The sequence below is a fragment of the Larus michahellis genome, chromosome 1, assembly GCF_964199755.1.
Source record: "Larus michahellis chromosome 1, bLarMic1.1, whole genome shotgun sequence".
Lineage (NCBI taxonomy): Eukaryota > Metazoa > Chordata > Aves > Charadriiformes > Laridae > Larus > Larus michahellis.
Window position 1 is genome coordinate 216,445,921 of NC_133896.1, and position 17,206 is coordinate 216,463,126.

General features: G+C 38.1%; 1 protein-coding gene across 5 annotated transcripts in view; it reads left to right on the forward strand.

Annotated features, from left to right (window-relative positions):
• The window catches only part of EMSY (EMSY transcriptional repressor, BRCA2 interacting), a 40,729-nt gene that overhangs the window by 9,725 nt on the left and 13,798 nt on the right, over positions 1 to 17,206 (forward strand). For all 5 annotated transcript variants that reach the window (XR_012585202.1, XM_074572308.1, XM_074572309.1 and 2 more), the window contains 6 exons: positions 3,199 to 3,458; positions 7,994 to 8,261; positions 10,453 to 10,749; positions 12,848 to 12,997; positions 14,513 to 14,686; positions 16,875 to 17,011. Coding sequence is in view for 4 of the 5 variants with exons in the window: in XM_074572308.1 (XP_074428409.1) it covers positions 3,199 to 3,458; positions 7,994 to 8,261; positions 10,453 to 10,749; positions 12,848 to 12,997; positions 14,513 to 14,686; positions 16,875 to 17,011 (1,286 nt within the window). In the remaining variant the exon portion in view is untranslated. The remainder of the gene's footprint in view (positions 1 to 3,198; positions 3,459 to 7,993; positions 8,262 to 10,452; positions 10,750 to 12,847; positions 12,998 to 14,512; positions 14,687 to 16,874; positions 17,012 to 17,206) is intronic.

The window sequence follows — 17,206 nt, forward strand, 5'->3', positions numbered from 1 at the left end:
CTGTATGTCAGTGGATTTCTAATCCAGCTTGTTCAGAAGTTGTCTATAAGGTGGCTCTGCTGATCGCTTCCGTAGCGGACTTCCCTCTTCCTTCTGCTTAAATAATGCACAGTAGTCACTTATTTGAGTTAGAAAAGGTCCCTCCTTTCCACTTTAACAGTTGACCGGGACTTCTTTAGAATACAAAAGTTTAGCAAGCATTTATATGGTTACATTAACTACATCTAGCCATTTGGTGATATATTTGGAAGCAAATCTTAGTGAGGCTTGCATTCCTGGGCAACTGTGAAAACTCCATATGAAATTCCACCAGATACCCATCGTCATGTGTTTAAATTTGGAAATCCAGGGCATTACATCTAGAAACAGTCTTTTTTTTTTTTTTTTCTTGTCTCTTCCCCCACCTTTCTTTGGCTAATAAATCATCTAGTTCTGAAAGCAGAATAGTTCCTCATACGTATACATGTACCTAGCTAGTATACTACATAGGTAGTTTTATTTAACTAAAAATTAAAAATGTTTCCTTCTAGCCTTACTTGGTGCCTATCAAAATGCATCTGACAAAGATTGATAGTGAAGTAGATAAGTGCTATTTGTATGCTTGCTGGGGATACCTTTAATATTTTAAAAATTACTGTAATCTTTATGCTATATGTGTGTGTTTGTCTTCTAGCTAGTCAGAAATGTCACATTGTACATAAATACAATGTTACCTGCAAACCACCATCTTTAATGACTGTATCAACCCACAGAACCCATTACATTAAGATTTTTCATTTTTCTGATTTAATGCACTAATCACTCAGCTTTAGTTTAAAGATTCAGGGGAAAATGTTCTTAACCTCTTAAAAATTTAATTTAGACCTCTATTGAATTATTCCATGGTAACGAGTATAAAACCAGTCTAGACACACGATAGAAGGATGAAAGGTTCTCATTTTTTATTCTCGCCATCCCTAGGTTTCTTTTTTTCCCTTTGCCTGTTTTTTTTTTTTTTTTGGTTGGTTGGTTGTTTTTTTTTCCCAAGGAATCATGTGTCTTTCAGAATGTGTTATATTAGTCACGTTAGTTTTAGGAAACATTCTTAAGAGCAAGCTCAGGAGGCCTGAGTTATAGTCATGACTTCACCACTGATCTGTTGTGTGACCGCATCCAAGTCACAGTCTGATTGAGCCATTAACCTCTCAGTGCCTCTGCTGCCATGCCTGTCAAGTGTGAGTTATAGTTGAGCTCAATTACCTTTTTAGCTAAATGTTTGTGGAAAACGTCATGCAAAAGCAGTTTCTAACGTGAAATTACAGGAATAACATTCTTACAGAATCCCAGCAGTGAAAACGGGACATGAAATGAACTGTACTAAACATAAAAGAATGCTCTGCTAGTTAAATCTTACTTTCTTACTTTTGTGTTGTGGGATTTTGGGTTTTTTTTGTGGGTGAGGACCACAAACAAATATCTCTCTCTCCAGTATTTCTTGGTGACCCACCAAAATAACAGCTGTGTCCTAACATCCTAGCTGTGTGTGGATTTTGATTCAAATGAATTCTGAGATTCTGAAATTCCTGCACATATTTAATGTGATTAGTCACCTCACAGTTATAAGTTTGTATAGTGCACTCGCAGTAATTACTTAAAAGCTTGTTCATAGTAGACCTTGAAGTCACGTAACCAAATCTCTGCTTTACAGATGGATATCACCTCTAGGCTTGTTTAGGGCCATAAAGCAAATTGTTGATGAGAGCTTTGAAATCCGGACTTGTAGATCCATGCTTCATCTGTACTGCTACAGCCAGCTAAAACTAATTTTTGGAGTTCAAAGCAAACTTAAAATTGAGCCTTTGCTTCCCTTCTGTGCTTCAGTTTTCCATCTTTGTGTGGATAAAACTGTCAGCCTTCAGATGCGAACCTGCAAACGAGCTGGTGCTGGTACTAGGAGAGAATCCCATCTTTCAGAAATCCCTTGCTGTGCTACTGGGCACTTTCTCGTCCATGTTAATTCCTGCATCTCCACTCTTCTGAATGCCAGAATATTTAGTTATTTTAATTAGAGATTGTCAGTAATTAGATCTTGACCCTAATTAGAGATTGACTGCCAACCAAGTTTGCTTGGGTTACCAGCGAGACTGCTTTTTACTGTGACAGCATTTTTTGTCTGTAAGCCCCAGGCATACAGAACAACATTTCAGTCTTGTTCTGTGTAAGGGGATTGTGTATTTTCTGCATTTTTTTTTTTTTAAATTGTTTAACACTGGCTAATTTGGTAAACATAAATGCTACCCAATAGCTCTAAGAGATTTTCAGAGTAATTAAACTATGTCTTTCTGTAACGTATACCAATTTATGAACCTTTTGCCTACGTAGGGGAGAGTTTTGTATGGATTTAAGATCCATTGATCATGCTGCAGAGTTATCCATTGCTCAGCTGAATACTGCAGCAGACTTTTTTTTCCTATTTATGCAGTAAATTATTGTGAGGAAGAATGAACTCCTTTGAGGCCGGATTTTTGTTGTTTTTTGTGGTTGTGTTAGGTGCCGTTTTATATCTGTTGCACAAAACACACCAAACAAGGCAGAAGCTGATAAAGTGAGATTTGACCTTAATAGTTTAAGTATGTCATATTTAAAAAAAAAAAAAAAAATCTCAAGATGCTGTGCTGAGGTGAAAGGGAGAAGCATACTGTAATGATAAGAACGGCACGAAAGTAGGTACGGAGGTTGAAATCAGAGAAGACTACAGGAGGATAAACTTCAGTAGTCCAGATGCTGTAAACAAAACCAGCAATAAGAACAACAGTGTAGTGTAAAGTTTTAAACTGAAATGTGCATGATGTTATCCCAGCCCCCTTGTGTGTGTAGTCTCATTAGTCAGACTTCTGGAGACTGAATGAAATCCCTCTACTGGCTCTTATGTTTTTTTAATCTCTTAAACTGACTGAAGTGACCCAGTAACTGAGTAACTTGGGTTTTTTGGAGCTTGTTTCTTTGCTTTATGGTACTTTAAGTGTGGTCTGTCTCAAGGACTAAGACCATCTGCGGTGTGATACAGGTTAGTTGTGACCATAAGAAAGAATTTATCCTCTATTTCTTTTTCTCTTATTTGGAAGTGGGTGTAAGACTTGTCAAGTTTGAATTGTTTTAGAAAGCATTGAAAGCCACAAATGGGGAAAATATAATTTAGAAAAAGTCCGTCTTTTCCAGGTGTCAGCTGCTCAGATGATGATGAAAAGCCCCGCAAAAGACGGCGAACAAATTCTTCTAGTTCTTCCCCTGTGCTCCTGAAAGAAGTCCCGAAGGCAGTGACTCCTGTCACTAAAACTATCACAGTGCCTGTAAGTGGCAGCCCCAAGATGAGTAATATAATGCAGAGCATTGCCAACTCCTTACCACCACACATGTCGCCTGTGAAAATAACCTTCACTAAGCCCTCAACACAGACAACAAACACGACAACACAGAAGGTATGTGGGGGAAGCTGCCAAATGTTACTTTATTCTGGTTTTATCAATGAATAAGATGTGATGTTTGACTCTTCCTTTCTATGAACTGTCTAGCTTTTTTAAGGATTGCGCTTGGGATAAGGTAATCCCTCTTTAAAACGAGCAAAGAGAAAACCAAACTCGTGTATGAATTTAGTTCACCTGTGTGTGAAAGGACCTGGATTGACAGCCGTGGAGACTGAAGCCCTCTTTTTATCCACAGAACAGGTACAGCACAGGCAGCGGGAGTGCAAGCTTCCCCCAGACTGCCCCACCAATGTGCCTCAACCCTGACCTGAAGGGACCACTTCTAGGGATGAGAGGGGATTCAGTCTCCATGCTCATTCAATTCTTGGCCTCTCTGGTGAGACTGCCAACAAGGTTGCCAGTTAGTACCATTTGTGGTGTTGGGTTTTGTGATATGGACACTAGTCCACTGAGAACTGGATCACATAGGCCACTGAACAGCCTTCAGATGGTAACAACTATTGGTCAAAGGTAATCTTTCTTATTTCTATTTTCTTTATTTATAATTATTCTTTGCAGTAGTAGAATTCCAGGACAGATGGCATGGGCTTTCCCTTGCCGAGCCTTTTGTCTAGAGACTAGTTTTATGGGGGTCTATAAGGCTTATTCTTGGAGCTGGTCAAAGACTGGGGGGGCTTTATTTTCCTTTCAGTACTAGTGTGCCATTTCTCATTCTACATTAACACCGTTATAGTGCTCCAAATCAGTTGCGTTATTTCAGCCAAGAGTGCACAGCTTTCACCAGAATGCAGTGTGTGGAAAAGGGCTTTCCGTGTTGAAATTTTGTATTGGACTCAGATCTTACGTGCCTGATCTACGGCGTGACTATTTTCTCATGCTTTAGGAAGCATTTCAGATGTGTCTACTTTCTTGTTCTTCAGGTTTAAAAAAAAATTAATGGCTCAGCCCAAGTTCATTCTTGGTACGGTTATTAATTAAGGCAAACTTGGGGGGTCTGTGGAATTAATTTGGCCGTGATACCAACAGACTGATGGTAGGCTGGCCACTAACAAGCATTTTTTTTCCAACTGTGAGAGTTTGACTATTGAGCACAAACCTTCACACGGCATTTGTTCTATTAGGCTTCTTAATTGTTTTATGACTCTATTTGGATTAGCAGAGTTCCCATGTCCTGATTTTTGGAAACTTTAAAACCAAGGAAGATTAACTGAAGTAATGTGCAATAAAGAACTTGCTTTCTGGCCTTTTCCCACTTAAGAGTGCTTTGATGCTTTCAGTTGATTCGCTGTTCTTTAACAGTGTGCTTAATCAAATTTAATCTCTGAATTCTTGTATAGAAATTTCGTGAGTGAGCATAAACCATCAAATAAAATGTCCTGCATTCAATGCAGCAAATTCACAGCTAGGATAGAGTTTAACCTACCCGTCCTGTTGGTCTTATTATGCTCATCTTTTAGCTAGGAAGAATATTTTTGCCTTAATTTTTTTTTTTGCCTTATGTTTTTAGTGTTTTATTAAATATAAGTGTTATATATCATGGTAGTTAAAGATGGAGTGTCTTAAACCTCCAAAAGGGAGAGAATGGACTGTTGATAGTGTCTTTTCTGCAGTTGTGCCTCTGCTTGTCCTGATGTGGAAATTTTAGGGTTTGCTCTGCACAGTAGTATTTGAGAGTCCTACTAATCTGCAATGACAGGAGAATCATCACTTGTTTCATTAGGGAGCTTTAGTAGCGTTTCTATCTGATCTTGTCACACTGCCCTCTTTTGTTGGATTTAGATATGCCAAAATACATAACTGGATCATTTTGGTGGGAGAACTCCCTTTTAGTAGTTTCAAATTAAATGTCAGACTTGTTAGACTTAAATTGGAAATGTACTATTTTAAACAAGTGCAGTTGGATATGAGCGAAGTTGTTGGATATGAATGAAATTCTTCATTTCTGCATGCCAGCCTTCTGAATTGTTTTGACATTTTAGTAGGTTGGAGGAAGATTTGTCGGAACAACTAATAATGTCACAGCTCTAATTTCTGGATTCTCTTATAATAAAGGCCTCTGTCTAGGACACAGAAGGAATCTAGCTAGTGAAGCTTCTGGCAGTTAATGCCTTTATTCAGGGACTAGGTTTTGATGTCTCAAAATAGAGCTGACAGGACTAATTTGTATGTTTGTATGTTAGGAATTAGTTTTTACATTAACAATTAAAATTAACAACAATAAAAAGCAATTTGCCTTTTTTTTTTTTTAAATCAGGCAGTCTTTCTGCTGTAAAAAATGTGATGCGGTTTTGGGACCCATGATGAGGTTACTTTGATCACTTAAACATACATGAGAAAATAGTTTCTCAAAAATGTAATTGCTGTGATTTGAGCTTTAATGCTTTTACATTTTTACCTGAAAATTCTCTTTTCTGGATATACTTCATACATGAAGATCACTAAACTTTGTTCTGTGTCAATTTTGAAAGAAAAAATAGAATGGAGAGATCCAAACCTGCTTAGTCACTGGACAGGAATCTGTTGAACTATAATGCTTTACAGGCTTTTTTCCCTTGCATGATTAAATAGTTATTAAGTGATAATCTTGGGCTGATGGTTTTCTTTCTGCCTTTGAATGAAGAAGTGTGGTCTTCAGAGTTGTGATTATGCCCAGATTCATCCAACTTATCTGTACTTAGCTGAGATGCTGAGCTTGCCCTGTTACACTACGGGTTGGATGGGAACCTTAATGTGAATAATCTGCCTTTTTTAACTGCACGTTGTCTTTTGACTGTATTTCTAAATTAGTTATCCTTGGTAGAATGGAGCCATCCCTAGAATTCAAACACTTGTGAAGTACTTCTAGTGTTAACTTTGTATTTAAAAAACAGGATAAAACTCCAGGGGCACATCCTAGGATCTTTCTGCCTGCAAGCCTTGTACCAGAATCAGGCTGTGTCGGGTTCGGCTCGTCTGCATGGTCATAGCGTAAGGGCAATTTCAGAAGGGTGTTTTGATTAAATCGGGGTTAGACAGAAGGCAAAAATAAAAGTGACGCAGAGAAAACATTCTCCCTGGAGAATGCGATCAAGTAGTAGAGCAGCAGATGTGGAAACCTTGTCCTTCAGGCGTTGGTCAGTTGTGGTCAAATGCTGCAGCTCATGGAGGTAGTAAGGCTTTGGTTTTCCTTAGATCAAGATATTAAAGGTTTAACTAAGTAGCAGGTTTAGCTAAGTAACAAAAACTACGCACTGCAGGGAAAGGAGAGGCAGAGGCAGCTATGGTGGTGAAACTTGCTGCTTTTATTCCATCTGTGTGATTATCTCTCTTTTTTTTTTTTTTTTAAAAAAACCCAACAAATTATAAATGCTTAAACTCTTACTGCTTGATCTGTCACTTAACTCTATTTCTGGTGCCGTTATCATATTATTTCTTTTCTCTATCAGGCAAGGTTTCAGTAGTACTTGGGTAGTAGTGTAAGACTTCTAGTTTGATCTGACCTAGGTTTTCTTTATTCTTTCTGTACCTTTTTTTTTTTTTCCTATCTGCTTTTGTTACATCAAATCATTAATTTTCAAGGTTTTAAGAAATGAAATTTGTGTTGGGACAGTTGCATTATTAATACAATTTCTTGATATTCTTGCATGGTAAACTGAAAATATGTTGCATTTCTGTGCTGTTTCTATTTTAACTGTGTGTTTTTAAGTACAAGGAGGTACATATTAGCAGAATAAAAGGAATCTCTTTACGTAAATAGTCCCCATATTCAATACTTGAAGAAATGTTTAGTTTTCTAGGTCAGTTGCATAAGAACAGACCTCTTCCAATGTTATAATGAATTCTGTTTTCTATGTCAAATTAGATTCATGGTGTTGTAATTGTAACTCACACTAAGGGTAATGTTTATTGTCTTTAGGCAAATGGTTTTCAGACAGATAAGAAAGAATTTTTTGTTACTGAGGGCGCTAATTAAAGCAGAAATTGTTTTAAACCTAAACCATGTTTTTCACTGATGAAATATTGATTGTTTACAGCCTTGTGAATCAAAAATATTTTCCATTACTGACTCAGCAACTGCTTGTTAGTTCTTAAAGAGGAAAAAACAATCATCTGTTCTCTCACTGCCGTTTCTTGATATATGTGCAGGGTTTTGGAGAACAGTGTTTAAAACTTGCTTGAAATCCCTTTCGTTCCATTTAAAATGGGTTTCCAGCTTCCTAGCCCAGTTTAGTGAAGCCATTCCTGTCTGTTTGCCTTCAGACATGAGATACTATTACTTTAATTAGATAGTAATTGTTTTCCTTAAAAAAAAAAAAAAAAAAACAAACCAAAACAAAACCCTTCTAATTTTAAGGAAATGTTTATCACCACTTCTTTAAATGACTTGAAAATGTGTTTTGCCAGCAAATGTGAATATGATGCTCTTAAACAGTCTTAATAAACACGTATCCCTAAAACTAAATACACATAGACAGATATATTACTGAAACTTTGTGCTTTTAAAGAAATGCAAAGAACAAATAAATTTCTTGCTGTTTTTCTTCTTTCAGGTGATAATAGTAACCACCTCTCCAAGCTCAACTTTTGTACCCAACATCCTTTCAAAGTCTCACAACTATGCAGCAGTTACGAAACTTGTCCCAACATCAGTCATTGCCTCAACTACTCAAAAGCAACCGGTGGTTATAACTGCGTCTCAGTCCTCTTTGGTCAGTAGCAGCAGTAGCTGTTCTGCTCCCTCCTGCACCGCAAATACTATTGCTGTGACTGCTGTAGTATCATCAACACCGTCTGTGGTTATGTCAACAGTAGCACAAGGTATGGCAATAACGTCGTATTTATAAAAGCTCTTTCACTGATGAGTTGGACTTTGAGAATAGCATAGGGGAGATGCACTTTATGTTTACATATGATGAGTAAAGCACAGGAGACGTGGAAGAAGTCTGTTGATGAAACTAATCCAGGATACTCCACAAAAGTTCTGGTTGAACTCTTTTCCTTTTTAGTTCAACAATTAATGTGCAGATCCACTTTTTAAAGCAAACGTGGTGAGAGGGGTAATGGTTTCAAACTGAAGGAGGGTAGATTTAGATTGGATATTAGGAAGAAATTCTTTACTGTGAGGGTGGTGAGGCACTGGAACAGGTTGCCCAGGGAGGTTGTGGATGGCCCATCCCTGGAGGTGTTCGAGGCCAGGGTGGATGAGGCTTGGAGCAGCCTGGTCTGGTGGGAGGTGTCCCTGCCCATGGCAGGGGATTGGAACTAGATTATCTTTAAGGTCCCTTCCAACCGGAATCATTCTATGATTCTAGGTGTGGCATAGCTTTTTATTTTGAAAAGATTTTACTTGCAGCATTAAACTACTACAGCCTCAAAATGACTGGCTTTAAGACCTCTATCTGATGCGCTGAAAATGGATGTTTCCAGCATTTGAAGATGATTGCTTCTCTTAAAGCCTGCAAAAACATGCAAAGCTAAGATAAAATAAATACCACTTATGCTTGACATGCACAGTCTTTAGTATATTTCTTGTAGAAACTAATCTCAGTGACAATTCTGAAAAGTAAAAAAAATTTACACCTTTTTATCTGTGTATTTTATCAGCACATCAGTTTTCAAGTCATTAAAAATTAGGACCTGAGTGGGCCTGGATTAAAATTCCTAGTTTTCCGATTTCACACATATGCTAGCCTGACTGATTCAGCTCCACAGCTGCTAGCTAACATTTGGAAGAGAAGCTGTGAAAGAGCCTCTGTGACGAACACTTGAAAAATACAGTGCCTAACAATGACAAGTGTCACATGGCAATTTTTCCTTGTCCATATTTTCCATTCTTGTTCCATTCCACAAAAAGTTGAGCAACCAAATCAAGGCTGAGGAGGTATTTTGCCTTCCATCTTGCTTCTACAGCAGATTTTCATATTGTTTGAACTGTGGATTTTTAGTTGGGTTTGATCATGGAAGAGGCTATAATTCTAAAATACAGTAGACAGAATATCTCTTTAACAGTTTTTCCTCAAGACTATCAGTGTCATTGCAGAAGATGCTGGTGAAATGTTTTGTGACATGAACTGATAATCACTCCAAATGTGGGAAAGTTGAATGCATGAATGAAAACAGCTGACCAACAAAATGGAGGAACCATCTTGGATGATGCAGTGAGAAAAGGGTCACTTATTTAAATTGCCAGACTTGTAGCTTATTTTGATTTCTAACATTGGTCACTGCCATCTTTAAATGTAGAGGAGAAACAAGAGAGGAGTTTTTATTACCGTTTTCCGCTACAGCTGGGACCTGATTAAAAACTGCCTCCATAAGACATGGACTTTATGTTTGTCTCTTTTGGTACTTCTGGAGGTGCAGTTTAGAATTCCAAATGAAGGCAAATTTTGTTGGAAATATGACAACTGTGTAAGGGAGTGACAGAAATAAGTAATAAGATTTATATGGGAACTTTGTCTTTCCATCTTACTGAAAATTTGGTGTAATCGCTTTATTACTTGTAAGATCACCTAACCTATCAGCACAGTTTTCCTGGTCCACAGGACCTGGTCCACAGTTTTCTAAATTACATACCATTACTTGATTCATTATTTTAAAATAACTAACAAATACTCCCTTCTAATGTTGATGGGTTTGGTATTTGTGATCCTCATATTCTAATTTTTTGTAGTCACGGTTTTCACTATAAATATTTTGCTTTCTTGAAGCTTAAAGTTCAGGCTTTGAGAAGACTTGTGAATTTTGTGCTACATACAAAAGGTACAGGAAGTAGACGGGGATTGTGGTCTTTCCATTAGCTGCTGCTCTGCTGCCACTTTGGAAATCTGTATAAGGCTCCCTTGCCTCTGAACAGAGCGCTTCTGCTATGTGGGAGCTTTTTTATTTGTGTATTACCTATGCATCTTTCAGTCATAAAGACAGTTTAAATGCAGAAGTATTTTAAGAAATTCTAATGCTTTTCTTTTGTGTTGCACTGTTCAGTCTTAAACCATTTACTCTTTCACAGGTGTGTCTACATCAGCAATTAAAGTTGCCTCTACCAGACTACCTTCCCCAAAAGGTTTGGTTGGGAACCCAACTCAGATCTTAGCACAGTTTCCCAAACAGCATCAGCAATCCCCCAAACAGCAGCTGCACCAAATACAACAGGCCCAACAACAGCAGCAACAACAGCAGCAGCAGCAACAACAACAGCAGCAGCAGCAACAGCAGCTGGTGCAGTCTCCTGCAGCTCAACAGCAGCCCCAGCAATCTCAGTTGCCACCTGGCATCAAGCCCACGATTCAGATCAAACAGGAATCAGGTAGTTGGAGTTAATCTTGGCTCATATTGGTGATTAGGAGGTCTCACCACCACTCAAGAAAAGTAGGGCAGAATTCTGTCCCAAAATGTGCACAGGGAGCTGTTATTAAGGCATAATTACTTGAGTACAGGATTTGACATTAAACATGGATATAAATAGATATGAAGGATGTCTTAATTTTTTCAGCTAACAATAATTGAAGAATTTGGTTCTGCCACTCTTCTTGTTTGGTTCAGGTACACAGACCATACCTTAGGAATAAATTTATCTTTAGAGATTGAAAGGTATGTAAGTATCTTCAAAAGTTACATGATTGGCAACCTGGAAGACACCAGTTTTCTGAAGATCCAAGAGCTGTTCAACTGCATCAACTGGAAAAAGGAGCTAATCCAAGTTTTAATTCTTTCATTTGGTCCAGAAATCAAAGCCTACTTGTGGTTCTTGTCAAAACAAATACAATTAGATCTGAGACTGGAAGTTGGACTGGATTCTTTTTGTAATATTGATTCATTCAGTTGACTCTGGGCAAGTCATACAATTTTTCTGTGTTAGCTTTACTCTGCTGTAGAATCCGGTTCTTATCTCCATAAGATGTAGTAAGATTATCTAATTCTGAAGGAAGAAGTGCTATAAAAGTGCAAAGTATTTTTACATCCATATTTTATATTAATCATGTTAGTAAAAATATTATTTTATATTCATACTATTTAGACAAAAGTATTAAAATAGACCATAGAATGAAAAAAACCCACCAGCCGCCCTACTCCTGTCCTTTGATAAACTTATAGGATCATTGCCTAAGAAAAATATCCAATAAGACAGACAGACCTCCATCCGCCAGTCACTGAGCAATATTTGATCAGTAAGAGCTTCAGTCCTTGCCTTCCACCATGGGTTTAGGCTCAGTGTTCTTTTTGGTTAAAGTTTCTTTGGAAATACCATCTGCTACTTGTTCTTTCCGGAAGACGTGAATCAATTTTCAGAGAGGCTTTGCTCTTTATCCAGTGTTGTGTCTGGATGCAAAGGCTCCAGTTTATCTTTCCTAACTTCAGATAGTTTGTTATTTAAGTTTGGAGCTTGTTTGCTCCATACTGCTTTTATAGTCAACACAGAAAGAAGAAAAGTTCTCTGGAGGATGTTTCATGTCCTTACTGGACAAAATTGTTCATCTAGAAATACTTGTGGACAAATGTAAGTGCCTACATTTAGGTGGGATTAATTCAGGCTGGATGTTTCATGTCATTTGATCAAATAATGCAATAACTTTTATCTCATCATGGAATGTAAGATGGAAGTGTCCTGGATATACTTTTGAACAGATGATGTTAACTCCTGGTTTGCAAGTGAGAAGTGAATCTCGCAGAAGTCCCGTTCCACTACACAAATTGAGAGAGAGGGAGCAGAATCTTTTCTGTATTAAGGTGTTCCTCATCCTTTGTTCTTGCTAATTCTCCTCAGAGCTTGTTTCAGCCCAATTCCTTTGTGGCTTTAAGATAACCAAAAATTCAAGAGGAGAGAGCACAGTTTACTTCAAGAAACCTTCCCTAGCCAGTGTCACAGTTGCTTCCTTACACCCACGAATACCCTTTGTGCAGAAAGCTTTTTTTAATTTATTCAGAGGGATGGAATTCAACTAGACTAATTAAAACATATTAGAATTTACAGACTAAGTTTATTGAAGAACTGTTTCATTTTTAGATGGCTCATTATCTATGAACCAATTCAGTATTGGTTGTAACCTGTTGATTCCTGGGAAACATTCTATGTTTTGAATCATGGACCAGAAAAGGTTAAAAATCACTACAACTGATCAATGATGGAATAGAATCCCACGCCTCAGTGGGGAGTAGCTAGGAATTGAAACAGGCACATGAAAAACAAAAATGATGACTGTCTTGTTATTTGCAAACCAAACAAATTTAAAGCAAAAAATCCCAACCCAAACAAAAAGAATTATTATTTTCAGGATCAAGAATACATGGTCTCAGAATAGAAGCCTTGTGAGGCTACTTGCCCACTAGGGCTTGGTCTGAGAAAAGCATTTCAGAAAGTAACTTTTCGTGCCTGTATTTTAACAGTGACCTTTCTCCTTTCCTAGGTGTTAAAATAATCACTCAACAGGTGCAGCCCAGTAAAATCCTTCCCAAACCAGTTACAGCGGCCTTGCCCAGCAGTAGCAATTCACCTATTATGGTGGTTAGCAGTAATGGGACTATCATGACAACTAAACTGGTCACTACTCCCACTGGTAAGTTACGGCTCTGAGAAGGGAAGGGAGGGTAAACCCAGACATATAGGTGATCAAACATGGTTTATTAGGGTAAAAAAACCCCACACTTCTCTCTTGTGAACAGTGAGCACAAAAGCACATTGATAATTTTTCTAGATTAGGATTTTTGCAGTGAGTGCTCTTTTATTCCTCTTACGATCTTTTTGAATTGGTACACAAAAATATGATCATTCGTTCCCACTGGGTTTATTTTCAAGGAAGTTTTCTTGCAACTTGTACTTTGCACTTCTGTAGCACCTTATATTAGACAATTTACATTAATTTAATTTTCTAGGTACCTCAGACAAGTCAGCGTCATTCCTGTTTTGCATATATGGACTTTAAAAGACAGGTGACTTGCTCATAGTCCTGCAATGAATGTATAAAAAGGCCAGTAAATTGAATTTTAAGCTCCCGTTGTTTTTCTGGGGATCTGATTGTGTTTGTGTCTTCTTATTGGTTAAAAATCAGAAGTAATGCAGACTGTTCAGACTGTAAACTTGCACGAGGAAAGCTTGAAATGCAGCTTTATCCTCGTTTTCAGAAAACTCTTAACTTCCTGAATTACTAGCATGGGATGGGAATGTTAGCATAAAGTAATGGTTAATATTCTTTTTTAACTTTTGAAGGACTTGACGATAACATTCTTAAGTACATTAAAAAAAGTCTAGCAGTTTTGCTCTCCTCCGTATTGTGCTCTCTTGGATTTGAACACATGGCTGTATTCTGGTTATAACAAACTCTTTTGCTCTGTGATCTTCAGCAATTAAGGTGTGTAGTGCACTACCTGCAGCAGTGCAAGCAGAATGGAATGACAATGTTTGTGTAGCTGTTGTGTAGACTTGTATTATTTTGAGCAAGTTTCTTTTGTGGAATCAGTCCTGTTTCCGTTCCGAGGAGGAGCAGGTCTGAAAAAACCCAGCATTTATACCACCTCAGGAGGTTTCTTTTGTACTGCTGAATGCTAAATCCATAACATTGCATTATCATTGTAAATTACATCTTTTTTTTTCCTCTTAGAGTGATAATTAAACCAGTGGCTGGCGGTGGTCTTTATAAACAATTTGTCATATAGGAGAAGTGAGAGTATGGATGTCTTTGAAGAGAGGAAGAGATCAGGTCTGGTAGTGTCATTGGATGCCTAACTCTTCGGCATCTAAGGGAGCAAGTGGCAAACATGCAGGCAGAATCTAAACACCTATTGAAAATTAAAATCTTAGACAAAAGAATGTGAGTTAAAATATGGCAGTCGTGGAACCTTTGGTAGAATACTTCAGAAGACTCTTACATTAATTTAAAGCTGGCATATATTTGAATATTGCTCTGCCGGTTTAAAAAGTACTAGGAGAATTGTAAAGGGTGGTAATAAATTGCAGTGTGGGGTCTCTCTGAATCAAATCTAATGCTTTTTCTCAACACTAACTTATTTTTCCACAAATACTAGTAGAGAATCATGTTGTAACAGTGAACTTTCTTCTTCTCTCTTTAAAACAGGAACTCAAGCAACATATACGCGGCCAACAGTTAGCCCCTCTATAGGGGCTCGGATGGCTGGAACTCCAGGGGCTGCTACTTACGTGAAAACTACAAGTGGTAGCATCATTACTGTAGTACCAAAATCGCTGGCCACGCTGGGAGGGAAGATTATCAGCAGTAATATTGTTTCTGGTATGCCTATGAGTATTAATACTTTGATATTAAGTCTTATTTCAGAAGAAACTTTAGACTTGCTCTAGTGCTTCAAGGCTTTTCTTTGGGTTACATGCTGAAATAATTGTTATGACCTTTATTGGAGAAGAAATTAATTCAGAAGAAAAATAGCTGAGGATGAATAAGAAAATAAGGGGTAGAAGGCATGGAGGTAAAGTGTTCCTAAGGATTGCAGTAGTTCTTGCGTTTAAGAAGGAAACATTTAACGTGAGGGAAGCTTGAGAGGAAAAGAGAAACGTGGCAAAGGAGAACTACTGTATTGTCTTTTGTCTTCTGTTAGAGGGCAGAGAGATCAGAAAACTGTATTATCCCCAATTTAAAGCATTTTTTAATCTGGATGCTGCCCTTTTAAATTCCACTGCACGCAAAAAGAACCAGACTACATACAGAGCTGTTAAATTCAGCTGTGCAGTCCCCACTTTATCTTCTTGTTCTTTTATCAGTGACAGCCTGTCTTTCCCTTACCTCACATTCTAACTTGAGTTTTTCTTCCCAGCCTCTTGCAGACCAGCCTTGATGCTCGCTGCCAGTATAGCCTCTAAACGTAGGGTCTCTTTAGGACCAGGACCAAGCACACTCACACCAATCAGTATTTCTTAGTATCTGTTTTGGACTTTTATGAGTGCTAATGCAGAGAATTCTGCTGCGTTTCCTAGCTAGGTGCACATGTACAGCAAGATCTGCTGGGTCTACTCATCCTGGCTAGTAATATCTTTAAATTATTTGTCGGTCCCACTATTGGTGCTTAACACAGACCTGACATGGCACCAGCCGACTCCTGTCACTGGAAGGTGCTGCACAAGCTACCCAGTAAACCCACTCTGGGCTGTAGTGCAGTCAAGGTATTTCAGTTTTTCATATCGTGATTTCTACAAAACGGTATTTAGGGCTGATACAGTAGTTTCTTTGGGAACAAGTAACTTTTTTAGCTCGTTGTGGGTATGAGTAGTTGTTAAAGTTTCTGGATCTGCCAGTGAGTTTATACACAAACGCAAGTATTACTCTGCTGAGCACCAGTTAATGCAGGGAAACCCTTGGCTGGTCTTCATAAGGATAGTAACGATTGTCCTGAAACAACACAAGTTTGGAAAGGATGCCTGCTTTTTTTTTTAATTGTTGTTTCGTGGTGGATTTTTTTGGGGTTGGGTTCTTGCAGGGGATTGGTTTTTGTTGTTGTTTTTTTTTTTTTTTTTTTTGGTTTTGGGTCTTGTGGGTTTTTTGGGTTTTTGTTTTTTTTTTTTTGCTAAGGGAGCAGTCTTTAGATGCCTCTGAAGTCACTAGAATTCAATAAATCATCATCTTGTCTCAGCACTTCTTCCCTTTCCCAGAATTAGTAGAATCACTCTTCTGAAATACGTAGTGAAGTATCTACAGGCATAACTAATGGGTAGAAGGTAGCGAGCGGAAACCTTGGGTTTGCTGCTCTGCTGTGACTGAGTGGTGCTTTCTTCAAGGAGAAAGTGGAAGGTGTTGATAAAAAGCTGTTTGAGCAGATATTGAAATAGCAGTGTGATAACACTGATGACTTATGTATCAGCGTATGTTCTCTCGTAGACTGTGGAGGGCTGACCAGAATTACCTGTCAGTGCAGGTAAATAAAAACCTGGTACAGGGAACGGAACTAATTCAATACTGGGAGAGGAACAGAAATAGCCAACACAGTTCTTCAAAAAAGAAAAAAAACAACCCACACTTCTAAACTCTTTTAAGAACTGATTGTAAAACAATAGCATATTTTTCTTTTTTCCTTCTTTCAACCCACTACTTGTCACTTGTCTTACAACAGTTCAATGCCAGAAAGAGCTGGTATTTCTCTTGATTGAAGATACATTCCTGGTATGTGGATTCTTCTACAGAGGTTATCTATAGAAGAATATTTGTCTGTGCAAATAGGATCTTGAGTTGAGTAGTAGTGGTGTCCTTATCCCTCCCTAATTCTGGCTTTTGAAAAGTTAGGCATTTTAGCCTGAGAAAGCTGTTTATATGTTGAGTTGGGTGACATAAATTCCCATGCCAGATGCTGCCCTTTTTTGTAGCGCTGTCAGTTTAAAATACAGTGATTCTTACATAGCTCACCGACTTATGCAGTGGAAGGAAATATACATGTGATAAACTGCACATTATTTCTTTTCCCCAAAAAATGTAGGAACTACAACCAAAATCACTACAATTCCAATGACATCCAAACCCAATGTGATTGTTGTGCAAAAGACTACTGGAAAAGGAACTACAATTCAAGGGCTTCCAGGCAAAAATGTTGTCACAACGCTGTTGAATGCTGGGGTAAGTAAGAGTTTCCAGTCTCAAATGTCAAGTGAGAGGTTGTGTGGTGACTGCTGCATTCATTCTGCTAAAGTCCCTATTGAAACCAAACTGCATGAGCTCCTTAACAGATAGAGCACGCCTTAATGTCGTGGATGTTTGAAAAGCAAGGGTGTTTTGCAGGATGTGAAAGATGCTTAAAACAAGCTGGGAATG